At 39.7% G+C, this 19,661-nt stretch overlaps 1 protein-coding gene across 1 annotated transcript in view; it reads left to right on the forward strand.

The window, feature by feature from the left end:
• ADGRF3 (adhesion G protein-coupled receptor F3) overlaps nt 1–19,661 on the forward strand; it is a 104,086-nt gene that overhangs the window by 68,749 nt on the left and 15,676 nt on the right. The window contains exons 6-8 of the mRNA XM_053711001.1: nt 6,641–8,011; nt 16,296–16,337; nt 17,719–17,772. Of these exons, the coding sequence (XP_053566976.1) occupies nt 6,641–8,011; nt 16,296–16,337; nt 17,719–17,772 (1,467 nt within the window). The remainder of the gene's footprint in view (nt 1–6,640; nt 8,012–16,295; nt 16,338–17,718; nt 17,773–19,661) is intronic.

Genomic DNA, 19,661 nt, shown 5'->3' on the forward strand with positions numbered 1-19,661 from the left:
ATAGAAACATCTGTCCAAGGACATTTGGAGACTGGATATGGTTGCAACAGGCCGACTGGGCGTTGATGGGAAGGTTTTGATGTGGAACACACTGGGCAATGAGCGACCTAAGTCTTAACATGAGTAGACATTGATGGCCACCAATAAAACTGTTGCAGTAGATCCAAAATTTTCTGTGATCCCAAATGTCCTGTGAGAGGGGAATCATGGCTGGAAGTTAAAACTTCAGAACTTAAGCTTGCAGGTATGTAGAGGCAGTTATGGAAATAGACTAGGTTTTAGTAGTTGTATAGGTTTAGATACATCCTGGTCTTGTAAGCTTCTCATTTCAGAGATAGGTTTAATAAGCATGCAGAGGAAATTACTTCTCGGAATAACGGTTGAGGGCCCATTATGAATGGGAGGTCTGGAATCTCTTCTAGATAGGGCATCAGCCTTCCCATTTTTTTACCTGGACAGTAGGTAATGACATAGTCCAAATGTGAAAAATAAAGACTCCAGCATAATTGTCATGATGGCAAGGTTCTATTTGATTGTAAATATTGTAAGTTCTTGTGATCTGTTAGTACTATAACTGGATGAGATGTACCTTCTAAAGAGGTGTCGCCAATGTTCAAAAGAACACTTGATTGCGAGAAGCTCCTTTTCGCCTACTGGATAGTTCCTCTCAGCTGTTGTCATTACTCTTGAGTAATATGCCACAGGATGCATGGTCTCCGTAATGGATCTCTTTTGTGAGAGTATAGACCCTATAGCGAATTATGAAGCATCAACTTCTAGAATAAACTGTTGGTTAGAGTCCGGGAATTGTTATTCTGGAGCAGTGGTAAAACTAGACTTGAGTTGATCAAAAGCCAATTGAGAGGATTGAGACCAGTGGAAATTTTTGTCGAGTTTTGTCAAGTCAGTCAGGGGTTTAGTGATGGTTGCAAAATTGTGTATAAATTTGCGATAAAACTTTGCGAAGCCCAAAAACTTCTGAACATCTTTTCTGGACTTAGGTATTGGCCATTTTGTAACAGCAAGAGTCTTAGTATTTTCCATCTCTATAACATGTTTTGAAATGTGATAACCCCAAAATGATACTTCAGAGGCATTGAAAGTGCACTTTTCAAGTTTCACAAAAAGTCTATTTTTGCGTAAGCGAGCCAGTACAGTCCTTACATGGGCGATGTGTTGTTCTTGTGTGGGGGAAAATATTAGAATGTCATCTAAATAAACAACAATGAAAACATCAAGAATGTCTCTAAAAATGTAATTGATAAAACATTGGAATGTGGCCGGTGCATTACACAGACCGAATGGCATAACAGTATACTTGAAGAGACCTTAACGTGTACGGAAAGCTGTCAGCCATTCGTCACCGGCTCTAAATCTAATGAGGTTATTGGCACCCCTGAGATCCAATTTAGTGAAGACCTCTGCACCATGTAACCTGTCAATTAACTCCAGAATTAAAGGTAATAGATAGAGTTTTTTTACGGGTCCTTTTGTTTAATTCCCTATAATCTATTATAGGCCTGAGAGAGTTGTCTTTTTTTACAAAAAAATACCTGCCCCTGTTGGGGATGTAGAGGTTCTTATAAATCCTTTGGCTAGATTCTCCTGAATATAGGTTTTTAAATGCACTAGTTCAGGTTTGGATAGGGGGTAGATATGACCATATGGAATGGTAGCTCCAGGGAGCAGATCTATGGGGAAATCATATGGCCTATGTGGAGGGAGACTCTTTGCATCTGTTTTGCTAAAAACATCAGTGAAGTCAGAGTAGAAGGAGAGAAGTTCTGTGTTAGTTATCAACAATATATTTCCTAAAGGATAACATGTAGTATTACAGTAATGAGAATGTAAGTTTAAGGTTCTGTCCTGCCAAACGAAAGTAGGTTGGTGTATATCCAGCCAGGATATACCTAGAATAATGGGAAACATAGGAGAAGTTAGCACATCAAAACTTAATATCTCTCTATGGCCGGACTTAGTGCACATGAGGAGGGGCACTGTTTGTTTGGTGATAGGACCTGAGGAAAGAAAGGTTCCGTCAATGAGATTAACTGACACAGGAGAATGTTTAGTATATGTAGGAATTTTATTTATGGAGACAAAGTCTTGATCAATGTAGTTACCACAAGCTCCAGTATTAATTATGGCTTCCGTTTTGAGTCTGTACTGATCCCACTGTAAAGAGAAAGGCAAGATGAAGTAAGGTTTGTGTTTATCATCAGAGGAGAGTGCTAGAGAGAATTGAGTAATCCTATCAGCTTTTGTTTTCTTCAGTATAGGGCAAGACTTGTCATCATGATCACTAGAGGCGCAGTACATACTGTACATAGATTCTGTAGACGTCTCCTAATTTTCTCCTGAGAAGTCAGGGGTCCTCTGAGGAAACCAATTTCCATTGGTGTCTCTATCTCTTTTCCTACAGATGGAGTAGGTGTACATCTTTTGTTTGATGAGGTAGTACCAGCTCTCTCCATACGGCGATCCCTCAGACGCCTATCTATGGTAATGGATAAGGGAAATAGTTCATCTAAATTATCTGGAATCCCAATACAAGACAATTCATCCTTGATGTCATCTGATAGGCCGAGACGAAATTGATTTTTTAATGAAATTTCATTCCATTCTGAATCCTTTATGTATAACTTGAATTGAGCAATATAATCCATAACCACATGTCTACCCTGTTTCAGAGATCTTAAAGAAATTTCTGCTGTGTTTTGTTTGAATGGATCATCATAAATGGCAGACATTGCCTTTAGAAAGTTATTAAGGGAGTTCAGTATGGCAGTGATTTGCAACCTTTTTTTTGCCGTGGCACACTTTTTTACATTAAAAAATCCTGTGGCACACCACCATCCCAAAATTTTACAAAATCACACATTGTAGCTTATTACATGATATATATATATACAGTATATATATATATATATATATATATATATATATACACACACACTGTACTGTGCTGTCATGCCTCCTACAAACTATACATGACATATTGACATTCATTCACAAACACCCCCGCACTGTTGTCAGTCTGCCGCGGCACACCTGAGGATCTCTCACGGCACACTAGTGTGCCACGGCACACTGGTTGAAAAACACTGCAGTATGGGATCTTGGGAATCATAGTATGAGTCTGCCCATGCCTGTGGCTCACCTCTTAAGTATGAAATGATAGTCAAAACTTTGAATCTATCATTTGAATAAGTTTCAGGTCTCAATTCAAAGTGCAGCAAACATGCATTTTTAAACTCTCTGAAAAAGAGATCTATTGCCATGGAATTTCTCTGGGAGTGACACCTGGGGCTCAGGCTGAGCATCTGTAGGACTGGGTCTAGCTGCATAAATGTCTCTGAGACAATCTTTGACTGTTTGATTATCAGTCTGTAAGTCCATGATTGTCTGAGTCAAAGCATCCACCCCTTGTGTCAGCACAACAACCTGGTTCACCACATCTACTGGATCCATTATTATTATATCTAATACTTTTTTTATTTTTTTTAAGGCTGGATTATTACGTTACAACCACTACAATAGCTGCTTAGAATACACAAACATACATCTTTTGTCTACATTTTGGCTTAATGAGAAATGAGTATATTAAAGTAGCAGTATCATCCGTGGACTCATACATATGCAGGGCAATAATATAATTGGCAGGTATGTTATACTTAAACCAGATAAACTCTAAAGGTGACATTGTATTCATCTAACTTATTTATGAATAGGGACTTAAAGCCAGAAAACTTGTGTCTAATAAAAAGGTATGGGAAATTCCCCTTTCCTACATGTATAGGCAGCTGCCAGGTTCCCCACATGCCCATAATATTTGGAACTTATATGGTATGTCATTTTAACATTTTAACAAAACATTGTAAGGCCCCAAATAAGAATAAACTGATAATTGATAACTAGGTCCACTTTGGTCTTATCACTCACAATTCTGCCAAAATAAGGTATATATAGGATTGCAAAACCAATCTATTGGAGTGTATAGTATATATGTACCCTTTTGTATTATCTATAAATAACTATACATGCCACATAATGTTAGCTAATAACAGTAAATCAGCTGTGCTAAGATGTATAAGAAGGAGCCTGGGTGACAGATTAGCGTAATAGAGCTATAATATGTCCTTTCATATGATATAGCTAAAACATTCTGGGCTAAACAATGTACCTATTTTAAATATAGAACTCCTAAATAAAAATAACATAGAAAGAGAAATGGTGTATATCAGTTTTACAAAAACTGTAATGTCGTTCACCTAATTCTATATAATATAAAACATGTGCTCAAGTTTCACAGACTGTAATTCAATTGCACTGCACAGGTCAAGAAAAAAAAGGGGAATGATTATAAGGAATAACCGGTAGAGATTCAGTTAGATAAATCAAACTAGGGCCTTGGTAGGAAGACCTCTTCTAACTAACTTAGTCATCCAGTCTAGCCCACACTAATCCTTAAAAAATAAATATAGGTCAGCCAGGTGTTAACAAATATCAGAAGACTCTGCAGACCTCTTCTGGGGTGGAATGTAATTCAATCTATGAGTGATTACATAAAGGCTTATGCAGGCAATATCTCAAAAATATGATGTCCATTTTAATAGCCCGTGAGAGTATAGGCAGTCTCTAAATACCACAGTAAGAATGCATATAGTAAACAGACCCACTGAAAGAACTTAACATTAATAACACAGTGTAAATGTCCAAACTACAGGTTTTAAACAACATTAAATCTTTGTAACTAGTGGGTAGTAATAAGCACTAATGTTTCCGGAGACTGTCCTGGTGGCTCTGTCATCTTTACCCCACACCGATATGGACACTAGGATTCAGTCTTCCAGTTACTTTATGGGTCTTTGCCACTGGACATGGGTATTGTTGTTGAGCCCCCAGTCCGTACATAAAAGTCCCAGTACTCTCATCTGCTGTAGAATAGTCCACTATTCCCACCATGATCGGGCGCCTCACACTGGGGTCTAGCTTCATTGCTTCCTCTGGGGGTACCAGATCCAAAGGTGTTGCTGCGTCCAGCTGAACATCGGTCTGGGAATTTATAAAAGGACTTTGTATATCCAGATAGTCGTGTCATAAGTAGTCACTGGTCGTTGTAAGATAGAGTCTCCTATCTGTATCTCCCCTTCAGGCTTCTCACTTACTAATGCACACCGCTGTGACTGCAACACAGTGAGGTTTAAGGGAGATGGTCTAAATGTGATCCCTGTGCTTGTCCATTCATCAGAGCTGGGTACTTCTGATAGGCTTGGTCTCTGAGAAAATAAGAGCTGCTTGAAATTCCATTGTTTAGCTTTCCATAAGGTTTTTTCCTCCTCAATTGGGATGTTGTGCGTATAGTGGCGCAGAGCTTCTGTCACCACCTCCTCTAGACACATAAAGTGTGCAGATAGAAGCTCCTTAAAGGACCACTAAACACAGTATATTTGCATAATCAACAAATGCAAGATAACAAGACAATACAATAGCATTTACTCTGAATTTCAAATGAATAGCAGATTTTTTTCTAACAAATTTCAGTTATGTATATTTCCACTCCCCCTGTACCATGTGATAGCAATCAGCCAATCAAAAATGCATATATGTATATGCTGTGAATTATTGCACATGCTCAGTAGGAGCTGGTGACTCAAAAAGTGTAAATATAAAAGACTGTGCACATTTTTTGTAATGGAAGTAAATTGGAAAGTTGTTTAAAATGACATGCTGTATCTAAATCGTGAAAATTTAATTTGACCTGAGTGTCCCTTTAAGTGCATTGTACGTCTTTTCAGCCATAGTTAGTTGGTATTCTGGTGGCTTTACACAGTTTTCTAGGCCTCAAGGATTGCAGCGTCCTGTTCCACAGTAGCATTAGCCTTGATAATGGCGTCTATACTCAGCACCCTCGTGGCCCTACCAGAAAGCATAAGTCAGGCACCACTCGGAAGTTCTAGTCTTGAGATATTAGGCATGGTTTCCATTGTAAGTTCACACTTAGAAGATCTCCTACTGTCAACACCCCCCCCCCCCCCCAAAGAAAAAAAAAATCTTTATTGGCTCCTAAAAGACAATCATAGTCAGGAGCTCCCAGTATATGCGTCCTACCGCATCGGTAGTTGGCTCCGCCCCCATAAAGTGTATTATTAAAAGCATCATATATATACTGCCTTGTGTTTTAAAAAGGGTCCATGCTGTACTTTGAACCCTTATATTGTTCTCATAGAAAAAGTGGTTATGTGGTTGAAGATCATGCAAAGGGGCTTTGTGGGATAAAAAATAAAAAGAGTATCAGTGGTATCAGAGAGTGTAAATAGGGCATTCTTGCTCCTGAGAAGAGGTTGCAGACAACAGGGAAAGTCATTTTCTGAGAGGCTCCTTGGGTACCTGTTTGCTCACAACTGATGTTTTACAGATAAACTATATATATATCAGTTTATAGTTACTTTACTATCAGTTTTTAATGTTATGATTTGATTTCATATTGTAAGTCCATCATTGCAAATTCCATTGTAATGTTATATTTTGCATTGTGTTTGTTATTAAACACCAAAGTTGCTATCACATGTACAAGGTTTCTCTTTTTTCCTCTGAATACAACCACATTAACATTGGTATCTTCTTTTTCCCTCCACAGAAAGTTCTTTACATTTCTGATCAGCTTTTCAACTATGCCTCCTCAATTTATGTACAGAATAAACGGAATGAAATAGGTCCCCAGGTGTTGGAACTTCTTGAGAACATTTTTGCAAACATGAATGTCACCACTCAGCCCTTTAATGTCTCATACCAGAATATAGAATTTCAGCTTTTGGCCTCCTCCTGTAGTGATATAAAAAAGGAGACTATTCTTGAGGCTGGCATGGGGGCAACAATATCATTGCCACCTAAAGATACAAATCAGGATTTTCCTCCTGGTTGCCTTATAAATGTTTTGTCAATGTCCTACAGACCACAAAATACAAGTTTTCCCAATCAATATGACAACAAAGTAAAAACAATCAACACCTACTTGGCAAGTGATATAATGACTAAAGTTATTCTCCTGAATAATAATAAATACAGTTCTGCTTATATCAACATGACTTTTAAATGCACAAGTGGACTGTGTGACCAAACAGCCATTTGTGTCTTTTGGGATTTCCTTTTAAATAAATGGTCTTCTGAAGGATGCACAACACAAGTCCAAAATGGGGTCACACAATGTTTTTGCAGTCATCTTACTTCTTTCTCTGTCCTAATGTCAAGCTCTATACCAGAAGACACAATGAATGATAAGGTCTTGGATTATATAACTAAAATTGGACTTGGCATCTCCATCCTCTCTCTTGTCATTTGCATTTCATTACAAGGGATTCTTCTCAGGCATGCCAAAAACCCCATGGCCTCATACAGACACATTGCACTACTGAATATGTCTCTTTTTCTACTACTAAGCAATGTCTCATTCATAGCATCAGATTTTGTTACACCCAAATTACAAGAAATTCTGTGTCTTGTGTTTACCTTCTGCACACATTTTTCCCTTGTAGCTTACTTCTGCTGGACTTTGGTTCAAAGCCTTTTTCTAGTTAGCCGGCTGGTGTTTGTTTTCCACCATGTCACCAAAAAAGAATTTGCCAGCCTTTCAGTTGTCTTAGGGTACATTTGCCCCATCGCAATAGCTGTCACAACTTTCCTGGTTTACTCTCCAGCTAATATGTATAGGAAGGAAAATGCCTGTTTCTTGAATAGTCAGTCGGGGGCTTCCATGGCTTTCATTGTCCCAACAATTATTGCTATGGCTGTAAATTTCCTTGCACTCGCTGTTGTCATCAGTAAACTCCTCAGACCATCTATTTCTGAAAGTAAAAATGAGGATGAAGAAGTTGTTAAAAAACTGGTGAAAGCGGTGGTCTTCTGTACTCCCCAGTTTGGTCTGACATGGGCCATTGGGATTCCCCTTCTCAGAGATGGCGAGAATTTGATAGCACTACACTACTTGTTTGTATTACTCAATCCCCTTCAGGTAAGTGATGTGGTCTACACTAATTAAAAGATGTATAAATGCCATCTATAGGCTAGATTACGAGGGGAGTGCTATCGTTTGCGTACAAGCGATATCGTGTTTTCGAGGTGGAAGTTAAATTCCACCCGTATTACAAGTTGAAAGTAAATGCGAATGCGTGAGTGAAATTTCAATTTAAATCAGAATTATTACTGCGACCTCAGAGCTTTGGTTTACTGTTAGGTTTGAATAAAAAGTTGCACAAAACACTTCAAAAATACATTACAAAGTAAGTTACATTCATAGTAACACTAATAAAAATTATTTAAAACAATTATTGCATTAAAAAAAAGATATAAAGGGGTAGATTTACCATTGTGCAGACGGACATGATCCACTGTAGCGATCATGTCCGCCGCACATCACTATTGCACAAGCAGTTCTGGTGAACTGCTTGTGCAATGCCGCCCCCTGCAGGGGGTGTCAATTAACCTGATCGTATGAGATCGGGCGCATTGATGTCCTCAGCCTCAGAGGCAGCGGACAAGTTAAGGAGCAACAGTCTTAAAACCGACTGAAGGCTCACGCGGAAACAGATGCTTTGGGGCCGATTGACTGCTTGGTAAATCGGCCCCATGGTCTCAAAGATATGAAGTTTCATATTTTAGGGAAAAAAGGCAGGCAAAGGTTTTTAACAAAGTAATGCATACACATACGTATATATATATATATATATATATATATATATATATATATATATATATACTGTATATATATATATATATATATACATATATGTGTGTGTACGTACATACTGTATGTATTTATATGTGTATATATGTGTGTGTACATATGTATTTATATGTGTATATATGTATTTACAGACATACTGTATATACACATATACGGCTAGATTTAGAGTTGGGCGGTAGCCGTCAAAACCAGCGTTAGAGGCTCCTAACGCTGGTTTTTACCGCCCGCTGGTATTTAGAGTCAGTCAGGAAAGGGTCTAACGCTCACTTTGCAGCCGCGACTTTTCCATACCGCAGATCCCCCTATGCCATTTGCGTATCCTATCTTTTCAATGGGATCTTCCTAACGCCAGTATTTAGAGTCGTGGCTGAAGTGAGCGTTAGAAATCTAACGACAAAACTCCAGCCGCAAAAAAAAGTCAGTAGTTAAGAGCTTTCTGGGCTAACGCCGGTTTATAAACCTCTTAACTACTGTGCTCTAAAGTACACTATCACCCATAAACTACCTATGCACCCCTAAACCGAGGCCCCCCCACAACGCCGCCACTATAATTAAATTTTTTAACCCCTAATCTGCCGTCCGCACGCCGCCGCAAGCTACATTATCCCTATGTACCCCTAATCTGCTGCCCCTAACACCGCTGACCCCTATATTATATTTATTAACCCCTAATCTGCCCCCCTCAATGTCGCCTCCACCTGCCTACACTTATTAACCCCTAATCTGCCGACCGGACCGCGCCGCTATTATAATAAAGTTATTAACCCCTAATCCGCCTCACTCCCGCCTCAATAACCCTATAATAAATAGTATTAACCCCTAATCTGCCCTCCCTAACATCGCCAACACCTAACTTCAAGCATTAACCCCTAATCTGCCGACCGGAGCTCACCGCTACTCTAATACATTTTTTAACCCCTAAAGCTAATTCTAACCCTAACCCTAACACCCCCCTATCTTAAATATAATTTAAATCTAACAAAATAAATTAACTATTATTAAATAAATTATTCCTATTTAAAGCTAAATACTTACCTGTAAAATAAACCCTAATATAGCTACAATATAAATTATAATTACATTGTAGCTATTTTAGGATTTATATTTATTTTACAGGTAACTTTGTAATTATTTTAACCAGGTACAATAGCTATTAAATAGTTAATAACTATTTAATAGTTACCTAGTTAAAATAATTACAAAATTACCTGTAAAATAAATCCTAACCTAAGTTACAATTAAACCTAACACTACACTATCAATAAATAAATTAAATAAAATACCTACAATTACCTACAATTAAACCTAACACTACACTATCAATAAATTAATTAAATACAATACCTACAAATAAATAAATTTAAATAAACTAACTAAAGTACAAAAAATAAAAAATAACTAAGTTACAAAAAATAAAAAAATATTTACAAACATTAGAAAAATATTACAACAATTTTAAACTAATTACACCTACTCTAAGCCCCCTAATAAAATAACAAAGCCCCCCAAAATAAAAAAATGCCCTACCCTATTCTAAATTAAAAAAAGTTCAAAGCTCTTTTGCCTTACCAGCCCTTAAAAGGACCTTTTGTGGGGCATGCCCCAAAGAATTCAGCTCTTTTGCCTGTAAAAGAAAAATACAACCCCCCCAACATTACAACCCACCACCCACATACCCCTAATCTAACCCAAACCCCCCTTAAATAAACCTAACACTAAGCCCTTGAAGATCATCCTACCTTATCTTCACCACGCCGGGTTCACTGATCGATCCAGAAGAGCTCCTCCGATGTCTTGATCCAAGCCCAAGTGGGGGGCTGAAGATGTCCATGATCCGACTGAAGTCTTCATCCAAGCGGGAGCTGAAGAGGTCCATGATCGGGCTGAAGTCTTCTATCAAGCGGCATCTTCAATCTTCTTTCTTCCGGATCCATGTTCATCCCGCCGACGCGGAACATCCATCTTCACCAACGACTTCCCGACGAATGACGGTTCCTTTAAGGGATGTCATCCAAGATGGTGTCCCTCGAATTCCGATTGGCTGATAGGATTCTAGCAGCCAATCGGAATTAAGGTAGGAAAATTCTGATTGGCTGATGGAATCAGCCAATCAGAATCAAGTTCAATCCGATTGGCTGATCCGATCAGCCAATCAGATTGAGCTTGCATTCTATTGGCTGTTCCGATCAGCCAATAGAATGCGAGCTCAATCTGATTGGCTGATCCAATCAGCCAATCGGATTGAACTTGAATCTGATTGGCTGATTCCATCAGCCAATCAGAATTTTCCTACCTTAATTCCGATTGGCTGATAGAATCCTATCAGCCAATCGGAATTCAAGGGACGCCATCTTGGATGACGTCCCTTAAAGGAACCTTCATTCTTCAGTTGGACGTCGGAAGAAGAAGATGGATCCGCGCTGGAGGTCTTCAAGATGGAGCCGTTCGTCATCGGATGAAGATAGAAGATGCCGCTTGGATCAAGATGGTTGCCGGTCCGGATCTCCTCTTCTTCCCGGATAGGATGAAGACTTTGGAGCCTCTTCTGGACCTCTTCAGCCGCCGCTTGATAGAAGACTTCAGCCGGATTATGGATCGCCAGCCCCCGCTTGGGCTTGGATCAAGACTTCGGAGGACGGATCGGTGAACCTGGCATGGTGAAGATAAGGTAGGAAGATCTTCAGGGGCTTAGTGTTAGGTTTATTTAAGGGGGGTTTGGGTTAGATTAGGGGTATGTGGGTGGTGGGTTGTAATGTTGGGGGGGAGGGGTATTGTATGTTTTTTTTACAGGCAAAAGAGCTGAATTATTTGGGGCATGCCCCGCAAATGGCCCTTTTCAGGGCTGGTAAGGTAATAGAGCTTTGAACTTTTTAAATTTAGAATAGGGTAGGGCATTTTTTTATTTTGGGGGTCTTTGTTATTTTATTAGGGGGCTTAGAGTAGGTGTAATTAGTTTAAAATTGTTGTAATATTTTTCTAATGTTTGTAAAAAAAAAAATATTTTTTGTAACTTAGTTCTTTTTTTTATTTTTTTGTACTTTAGTTAGTTTATTTAATTGTAGTTATTTGTAGGTATTGTATTTAATTAATTTATTGATAGTGTAGTGTTAGGTTTAATAGTAACTTAGGTTAGGATTTATTTTACAGGTAATTTTGTAATTATTTTAACTATTTTAGCTATTAAATAGTTCTTAACTATTTAATAGCTATTGTACCTGGTTAAAATAAATACAAAGTTGCCTGTAAAATAAATATTAATCCTAAAATAGCTACAATATAATTATTCGTTATATTGTAGCTATATTAGGGTTTATTTTACAGGTAAGTATTTAGCTTTAAATAGGAATAATTTATTTAATAAGAGTTAATTTTTTTTTAACTTAGGGGGCTGTTAGTGTTAGGGTTAGACTTAGCTTTAGGGGTTAATCCATTTATTATAGTACCGGTGAGGTGCGATCGGCAGATTAGGGGTTAATAATTTAAGTTAGGTGTCGGCGATGTTAGGGAGGGCAGATTAGGGGTTAATACTATTTCTTATAGGGTTATTGAGGCGGGAGTGAGGCGGATTAGGGGTTAATAACTTTATTATAGTAGCGGTGAGGTGCGATCGGCAGATTAGGGGTTAATTATTTAGGTAGCTGGCGGCGACGTTGTGGGGGGCAGATTAGGGGTTAATAAATATAATATAGGAGTCGGCGGTGTTAGGGGCAGCAGATTAGGGGTACATAGGTATAATGTAGGTTGCGGCGGTGTACGGAGCGGCAGATTAGGGGTTAATAATAAAATGCAGGGGTCAGCGATAGCGGGGGCGGCAGATTAGGGGTTAATAAGTGTAAGGTTAGGGGTGTTTAGACTCGGGGTTCATGTTAGGGTGTTAGGTGCAGACTTAGGAAGTGTTTCCCCATAGGAAACAATGGGGCTGCGTTAGGAGCCGAACGCTGCTTTTTTGCAGGTGTTAGTTTTTTTTTCAGCTCAAACAGCCCCATTGTTTCCTATGGGGGAATCGTGCACGAGCATGTTTTTGAAGCTGGCCGCGTCCGTAAGCACCGCTGGTATCGAGAGTTGCAGCTGCGGTAAATATGCTATACGCTCCTTTTTTGGAGCCTAACGCAGCCCTTCTGTGAACTCTAAATACCAGCGGTATTTAAAAGGTGCGGCCAGAAAAAAGCACGCGTAGCTAACGCACCCCTTTGGCCGCAAAACTCTAAATCTAGGCGATAAATACATATGTACACATATATAGACAAATATATAAGTGCATTGGAGTACTTTTCAATCAAGTAGACAAAAACAGGAAAAAGCATATTTATGCAATATTCATATTTAATAGAGTTATACTGTGTATTTACTGTAAATATTATGGGCTAGATTACAAGTGGAGCGTTATAGCAAAAACTCTGCTAGAATTAAAATGTTTGCGCTAGTCAGGTTGCGCTTGTATTACAAGTTGAAAAACAACTTTTTTTTGCTCTAGTGGTAACCCAACTAACGCAAAAATTGGAACTTAGAATATCACATGCGCGTTCACGTATACCCCCATAGAAGTCAATGGAGAAAAAAAGTGGAAAAAAGCACCCCACTCTCGTGCAAGCACCATAACATATTCTCAATTGCGCAAACCCGACATGAAAATATGAATATTTTATATTCCATTGTTCTTAACATAACTGAATTTGTTCTATTTATAATTAAATATTTCTACATATATCTGATGTTTTTAAACAAATATTTATTTATACATATATATGTATATACTGTATATATATGGAGCTTAAAGTGCCGTGTTTTTGCCGAGCCTTCATACTCGCCAGAAACACCAGTTATGAAGCAGCGGTCTAAAGACCGCTGCTCCATAACCTGTCCGCCTGCTCTGAGGAGACACCCGCTGCTAGCGGCCAAGGGGCGGCGTTGCACCAGCAGTTCACCAGAGCTACTGGTGCAATGCTGAATGCGGAGAGCGTATTGATCATGTCGGACAGACATTTCATAAATAGGCCCCATAGTGTATATATATATATATGCATACAAAGAGAGAAGCGCTCTACCAGGAACGAACAACAGCTCAGTGGCTTGTTCTATGGCGATTTACCACCCGGAAGCAGCCTCTTTTAGACCAGTGTGCTTTTCATAGAGGAAAACTTTCCTGTAGTAAATCAGTCTGATCCCGCCAAGTAAGGTCAGTCCAGCCCCGAAATACCAGGCAATTCTCCTCTGAACAAGGAACATGAATACCCCAGACGATCGTTTCGGCCTCCTATGGGCCTCGTCAGTGAGGTGCAGCCACATTCCTCTAAGCACACTGGGCAAGGAGTCCACGTCTGGTTTCCCCCATCACCTATAGGGAGACTTCCCCAGGGTCATAATAATTTGCATACAAAGAGAGAAGCGCTCTACCAGGACCGAACAACAGCTCAATGGCTTGTTCTATGGCGATTTACCACCCGGAAGCAGCCTCTTTTAGACCAGTGTGCTTTTCACAGAAGAAAACTTTCCTGAAGTATATCAGTCTGATCCCGCCAAGTAAGGTCAGTCCAGCCCAGAAATACCAGGCAATTCTCCTCTGAACAAGGAACATGACAACCCCAGCTGATGGTTTCGGCCTCCTATGGGCCTCGTCAGTGAGGTGCAGCCACATTCCTCTAAGCACACTGGGCAAGGAGTCCACGTCTGGTTTCCCCCATCACCCATAGGGAGACTTCCACAGGGTCATAATAATTTGCATACAAAGAAAGAAGCGCTCTACCAGGAACGAACAACAGCTCAATGGCTTGTTCTATGGCGATTTACCACCCGGAAGCAGCCTCTTTTAGACCAGTGTGCTTTTCACAGAAGAAAACTTTCCTGAAGTATATTCGTCTGATCCCGCCAAGTAAGGTCAGTCCAGCCCCGAAATACCAGGCAATTCTCCTCTGAACAAGGAACATGACAACCCCAGACGATCGTTTCGGCCTCCTATGGGCCTCGTCAGTGAGGTGCAGCCACATTCCTCTAAGCACACTGGGCAAGGAGTCCACGTCTGGTTTCCCCCATCCCCCATAGGGAGACTTCCCCAGGGTCATATTAATTTGCATACATATATATATGGGAATATCTATTTAAAAATACTTAAAACATATTCTGCTATGTAAATAACATTGTAAGATTCATCTGTCCATAACACTTTTTTTTACCAGTCTTCCTCTGTCCAGTGTCTGTGTTATTTTGCCCATCTTAGGGTCAGATTACAAGATCACAAAAGTGCTATTTGCGCTCCACTGAGTAATACCAGCACACTCTAATATGCCCTTGTATTGCAAGTTGACAGCAATGCTAACATGAGCTCGCATTCACATTGCTAGGAAGCATTGCGTTCATGAGAGCGCGCTTCCATAGGCTCCAGAACCTAAGCGCAGAGAAAGGGCTAAGTAGCGTAGCAATGGTAGCATATTGTAAATATAAATGTATATTTTAGTTTCAACTTGTAATACGTGTGTTAACTGGCACTGGCAATCTAGCCCTTAGTGCTTAATACACGGGCATGATCCTGAGCCTACCTCAGCATGTTCTCATGGAAAAGAGTTCTAACAAGGCCTGATGATCTATAGCTCTCTGCTTAAATGAGATGGTCTAAAATTTTCCTCCAGCAAGATCCCTCAAGATTCATGGGCAGATTTTGCTATACTTTTACGAAATAGAAAGTGCAAAGCTCAAATGTAGTAAAACTGAAGAGTCCCAATCTATTGTGTAAAGTAATATAAAATACAAAGCACAAAGTGTAAATGCAGCAGAACTCTCATGTCATATATAGCCCTGGGCTTATCTCTCCTTCACATACAGAAAAACAGGGAACACCCCTTAGACAAGTGTAGCAAAAACTGCCTGTCTAGAATCTTGTGTGATATCTAGCAGTGCTGGAGGATCATTTTTTATCATCTCATCTGAGAGCTTTATTGGAGTCTATTTTTGTTCTGTGGCATAGAATTCAGCAGGAGAATCTTTGATCATCAGGGCCATGGAAAGAAAGAGATAGGTAATAAAAGTAAATTGATGTTTTTATTTAATTGAAGCTCTATCATAAAAGAAAAAATATTTGACTTCCATGTTCCTTTAAAGGGATATGAAACCCAAGCAGTTTTGCAAGAATGTCATCCATTTCCAAGAGCACTAGAGGGCAGCACTATTTCCTGCCATGTAGTGCTCTAGACACCTATCTAGGTAAAGGATAGCATGGGAAAAGCTGGATAGCACTTGCTGATTGGTGGCTACATTTAGCTACCAATCAGCAACACGACAGACATCGTTGAATGCGGAGAGCAATACGCTCTCGGCATTCAGTATTGCACCAGCAGTTCGTGTGAACTGCTGGTGCAATGCCGCCCCCTGCAGATTTGCGGCCGCTAGCAGGGGGTGTCAATCAACACGATCGTATTCAAGCTCCAAGGCATCAAGCTCCATAATTAGCTTGATAAATATGCCCCTTAATGTGCAAATTACTCTGTGATTTAGTTGTATACTTATTACAGTATTTAATATACATCATTCCATATAACTCTTTTGCACTTTCACTTCACAGGGCTTCTTCATTCTACTGTTCGCTTGTCTCTTGGATAAAAAGGTAACAACTGCTTTATAACAATGTTCCCAGCTGTAACCTTCTGTGTGACTAATGATGTGATCCAGTTGATCCCCTAGTCCTATTTGTCCATAATTGACTAAGTTATGGCTGAGGAAGTATCAGATAGGCAGGAACAGATGTCCATTCCTGGATTTCTCAGTACACGGTGTAAGCAACTGCCTAGCTGATCTACTCTTAGAGAGGCTCCTCCCTAACTGGTCAGGTGACAAGACTTGTAGTAAACCCAGCAACCCCCCTTTAGTTTATATTCTGCATTATGTACTCTTTGTACAGCTAGTCACAAAATGTACAGGGGAATGGATATCCTGTTCTTTTGCAGATGTTTTGTGTTTAAGAATAGCAAACACAAACGTTAATTGTGGCATCACCACAGGTTTCAATGTCTTGGTGCAAAAGTGTATCCTTGGGGTGCAAGAGATTTCTATCCTAAAAACGCAAACAGCTGTGTCTGAGAGAGATATAAAAACAACTTTATTTATAATACTTCATTACTGACAGTGTCATCTAACTGATACTTTTACATAAGCTCCTTACACAGCTATTTTACTATTTTTTTTAAGTTTGTTTTTTTAATTTCCTGTTTTGTTAACGGTTGCGTATATGGGGTCAATTTATCAAGCTCCATATTGAGCTTGATGCCCTGTGTTTCCAGTGAGCCGGAAACAGAAGTTATAAAGCAGTGGTCTAAAGACTGCTGCTCCATAACATGTCCACCTGCTCTGTGGCGATCGGGTTGACTGACACCCCCCCTGCTATTGGCCGATTGGCCGCGAATATGCAGGGGGCGGTATTGCACCAGCAGTTCTCAAGGGTGCTCTGACAAAATGCCAACGGGCAGAATGCCGATACGCTCCGGAGTGCTCTGTTCTAATCAGGGCCTCGGACGTGGCAACCGCCTCTGGAAACCTAACCATGGGTCCCAGCCCGCATGTCTTGTAATTCTCTGTCTGTGAAATTATCTATCTATCGAATCTATCTATTTATCTATCTATCAAATCTATCTATTGCATCTTTTTATCTATCTAATCTATCTATCTATCAACCTATCTCGTGGCCGGACTGTTATCTGACAGCCACTTGTGTGTCGGATTATTATCCGTCGGCCAAATGTCCTTCTGCCAAATGTCCATCGGCTAACAGTCCGGCCACAGTCCACAAGAACTGCTGGTGCAATGATAAATGCCAAGAGCGTATGCTGTAGGCATTTATCGATGTGCAGCAGACATGATACGCTACATCGTATCATGTCCGCTCGCACATTAATAAATTGACCCCTAAAAACGTCCTTCTTTGTGCCAAATTCAACATGCAACTTCCATAAACTATTTCTTAGTGACTAATGAGTGCTTTTTGTTTGCAGGTGATGGATCTGCTTAAGAAACGCTTGTGCAAGGTTTCTACAGTCAGCAGCACAGTAAGGACTTGTTACGTTCTCTAGCATAAAGGTTATCTGCATGAAATCTGCCTGTCACATTGACCAGTAATGGCAGCTAAAGCTTCTCCACGTACAAACAGCTAATACGTCCTTTTTGTAGGATCACAAGGTTTTGTTATTTAAATGCATTATGGGACCAGGAGTGTCAGGATCTGATAGGTTAGTGTCACTTGTAGCCAGAATGGAGGATAAAATGGTCGTAAGCTGCAGTTACAATAATGGGTGCAATAACAAAAACGAGAAGAGGCACCGGGTAGTTTCACAAGCAAAAACTTCCTTTATTAAGGTAATAAAACACAACAGGAGACACTTCGGTTAAAGCTTAAACCTCTGGGGCAAAGGTGGAAAGGCGGTACCCCACGTACCCTGGTGCTGACATGTTTCGGCAAATGCCGTAATCGTAGCTAAAGGGTGTAAGCCTAATTACTTATTTAAAGACACAGATCACCTGTGATAGGTTAAAAAACTCATGTGCTACGTGGGTGACACCCACCTCCACCTATATATTATACACCTGCCCTAATTTAGGATGTAAAACCATACTATCCACTTTGTGCAAAGATTATTGTACATTATGAGCAAACCAAATAAATGTAATATTAATAGTGTCATTCACAAAACATTCCTAGTCATGTATATGTGAATGAAACAGTAGAAAAAATGCAAAAAAGAAAGATGAATAATAAAAATAAAAATACACAAATACAAACCTATATACACACAATACTGGAGGCACCAGAGATTATTATCATCAGCTTATACATGTTAGCATTTGTGTATGTAACCCTATTGCTCTAATACCCATATACTAGGGTGCATTGGATGAGGTATGCTAACATCCAATACTGCAAAAGCTAACCGTGTGCTATGAAAACAGGACAAGGGTGAGTTATATATCTATGTAGTATTCCTATATTAATTCATTTGCTAACCCAAGTGATTAGTTACTTAGGGGAAAGGAAAAATGTATCAATAGATATACTTGTACATATGTCACAGCATTTGGTGTTTTATTGCGAATACACAGGCTAACACCAGAAGTTAATTAGGTCATATTCAGAATTAAGCCCATTGGGCACCCTGGTGTGCAGCCTGTGTATCCAAAACACCTCCCTTTTCAGGAGCAAATTCTCCCTATCACCTCCCCTATTATGTGTATTTACCACTTCGATAATTGTCCATGACAATGTCCCTGGATCTTTATTATGTTTTATCTTGAAGTGGTTCACTAGGGGGGTAGTGAGTTTGCCTTGCTTGATATCATTTATATGTTCCCTTATCCTGGTTCTGACTTGTCGAGACGTTTGACCAGTGTATTGAATGTCACATGTGTCGCAGCTGAGGAGATAAACTGCATATGTGGACCTACAATTGAAGAGCGCCCTGTGTGCAAATGTCTCACCTGTGTATGCACTCCTAAATATATTGCCCAATTTTACATGTCCACACGCTATGCAGCTACTAAAACTGCACTTGTAAACCCCTTTATACCTTAACCAAGAGGATGTATTTGTTTAATCTTGTTTCAATTGTGTGGGGGCTACATAATTGCCTATGGTTTTGCCTCTTCTGAAGGCAAACCTCACATTCTGTGTGGCAATATGTGCAAGTTCATCATCAGTATTCAGCAATGTCATATGCTTACGTATAATGTTGCACACCTGATAGTATTGCCTACTGAACTGAGTAACAAACGTAAGCTGTTCAGATTTAGTGTCACATACAGGTTGTTTCTCACTGAGTAGGGTGGCCCTGTTTATGGCCGTTACTTCCTCCCGGGCCCTACATATATCCTGTCTATGGTACCCTCTCTCTTGAAACTTAGTAACGAGTTCAGTTTCGTGCTTGAAATGTTCACTATCCCGGGT

Source organism: Bombina bombina, chromosome 4 (genome assembly GCF_027579735.1).
Source record: "Bombina bombina isolate aBomBom1 chromosome 4, aBomBom1.pri, whole genome shotgun sequence".
Taxonomy (NCBI): domain Eukaryota; kingdom Metazoa; phylum Chordata; class Amphibia; order Anura; family Bombinatoridae; genus Bombina; species Bombina bombina.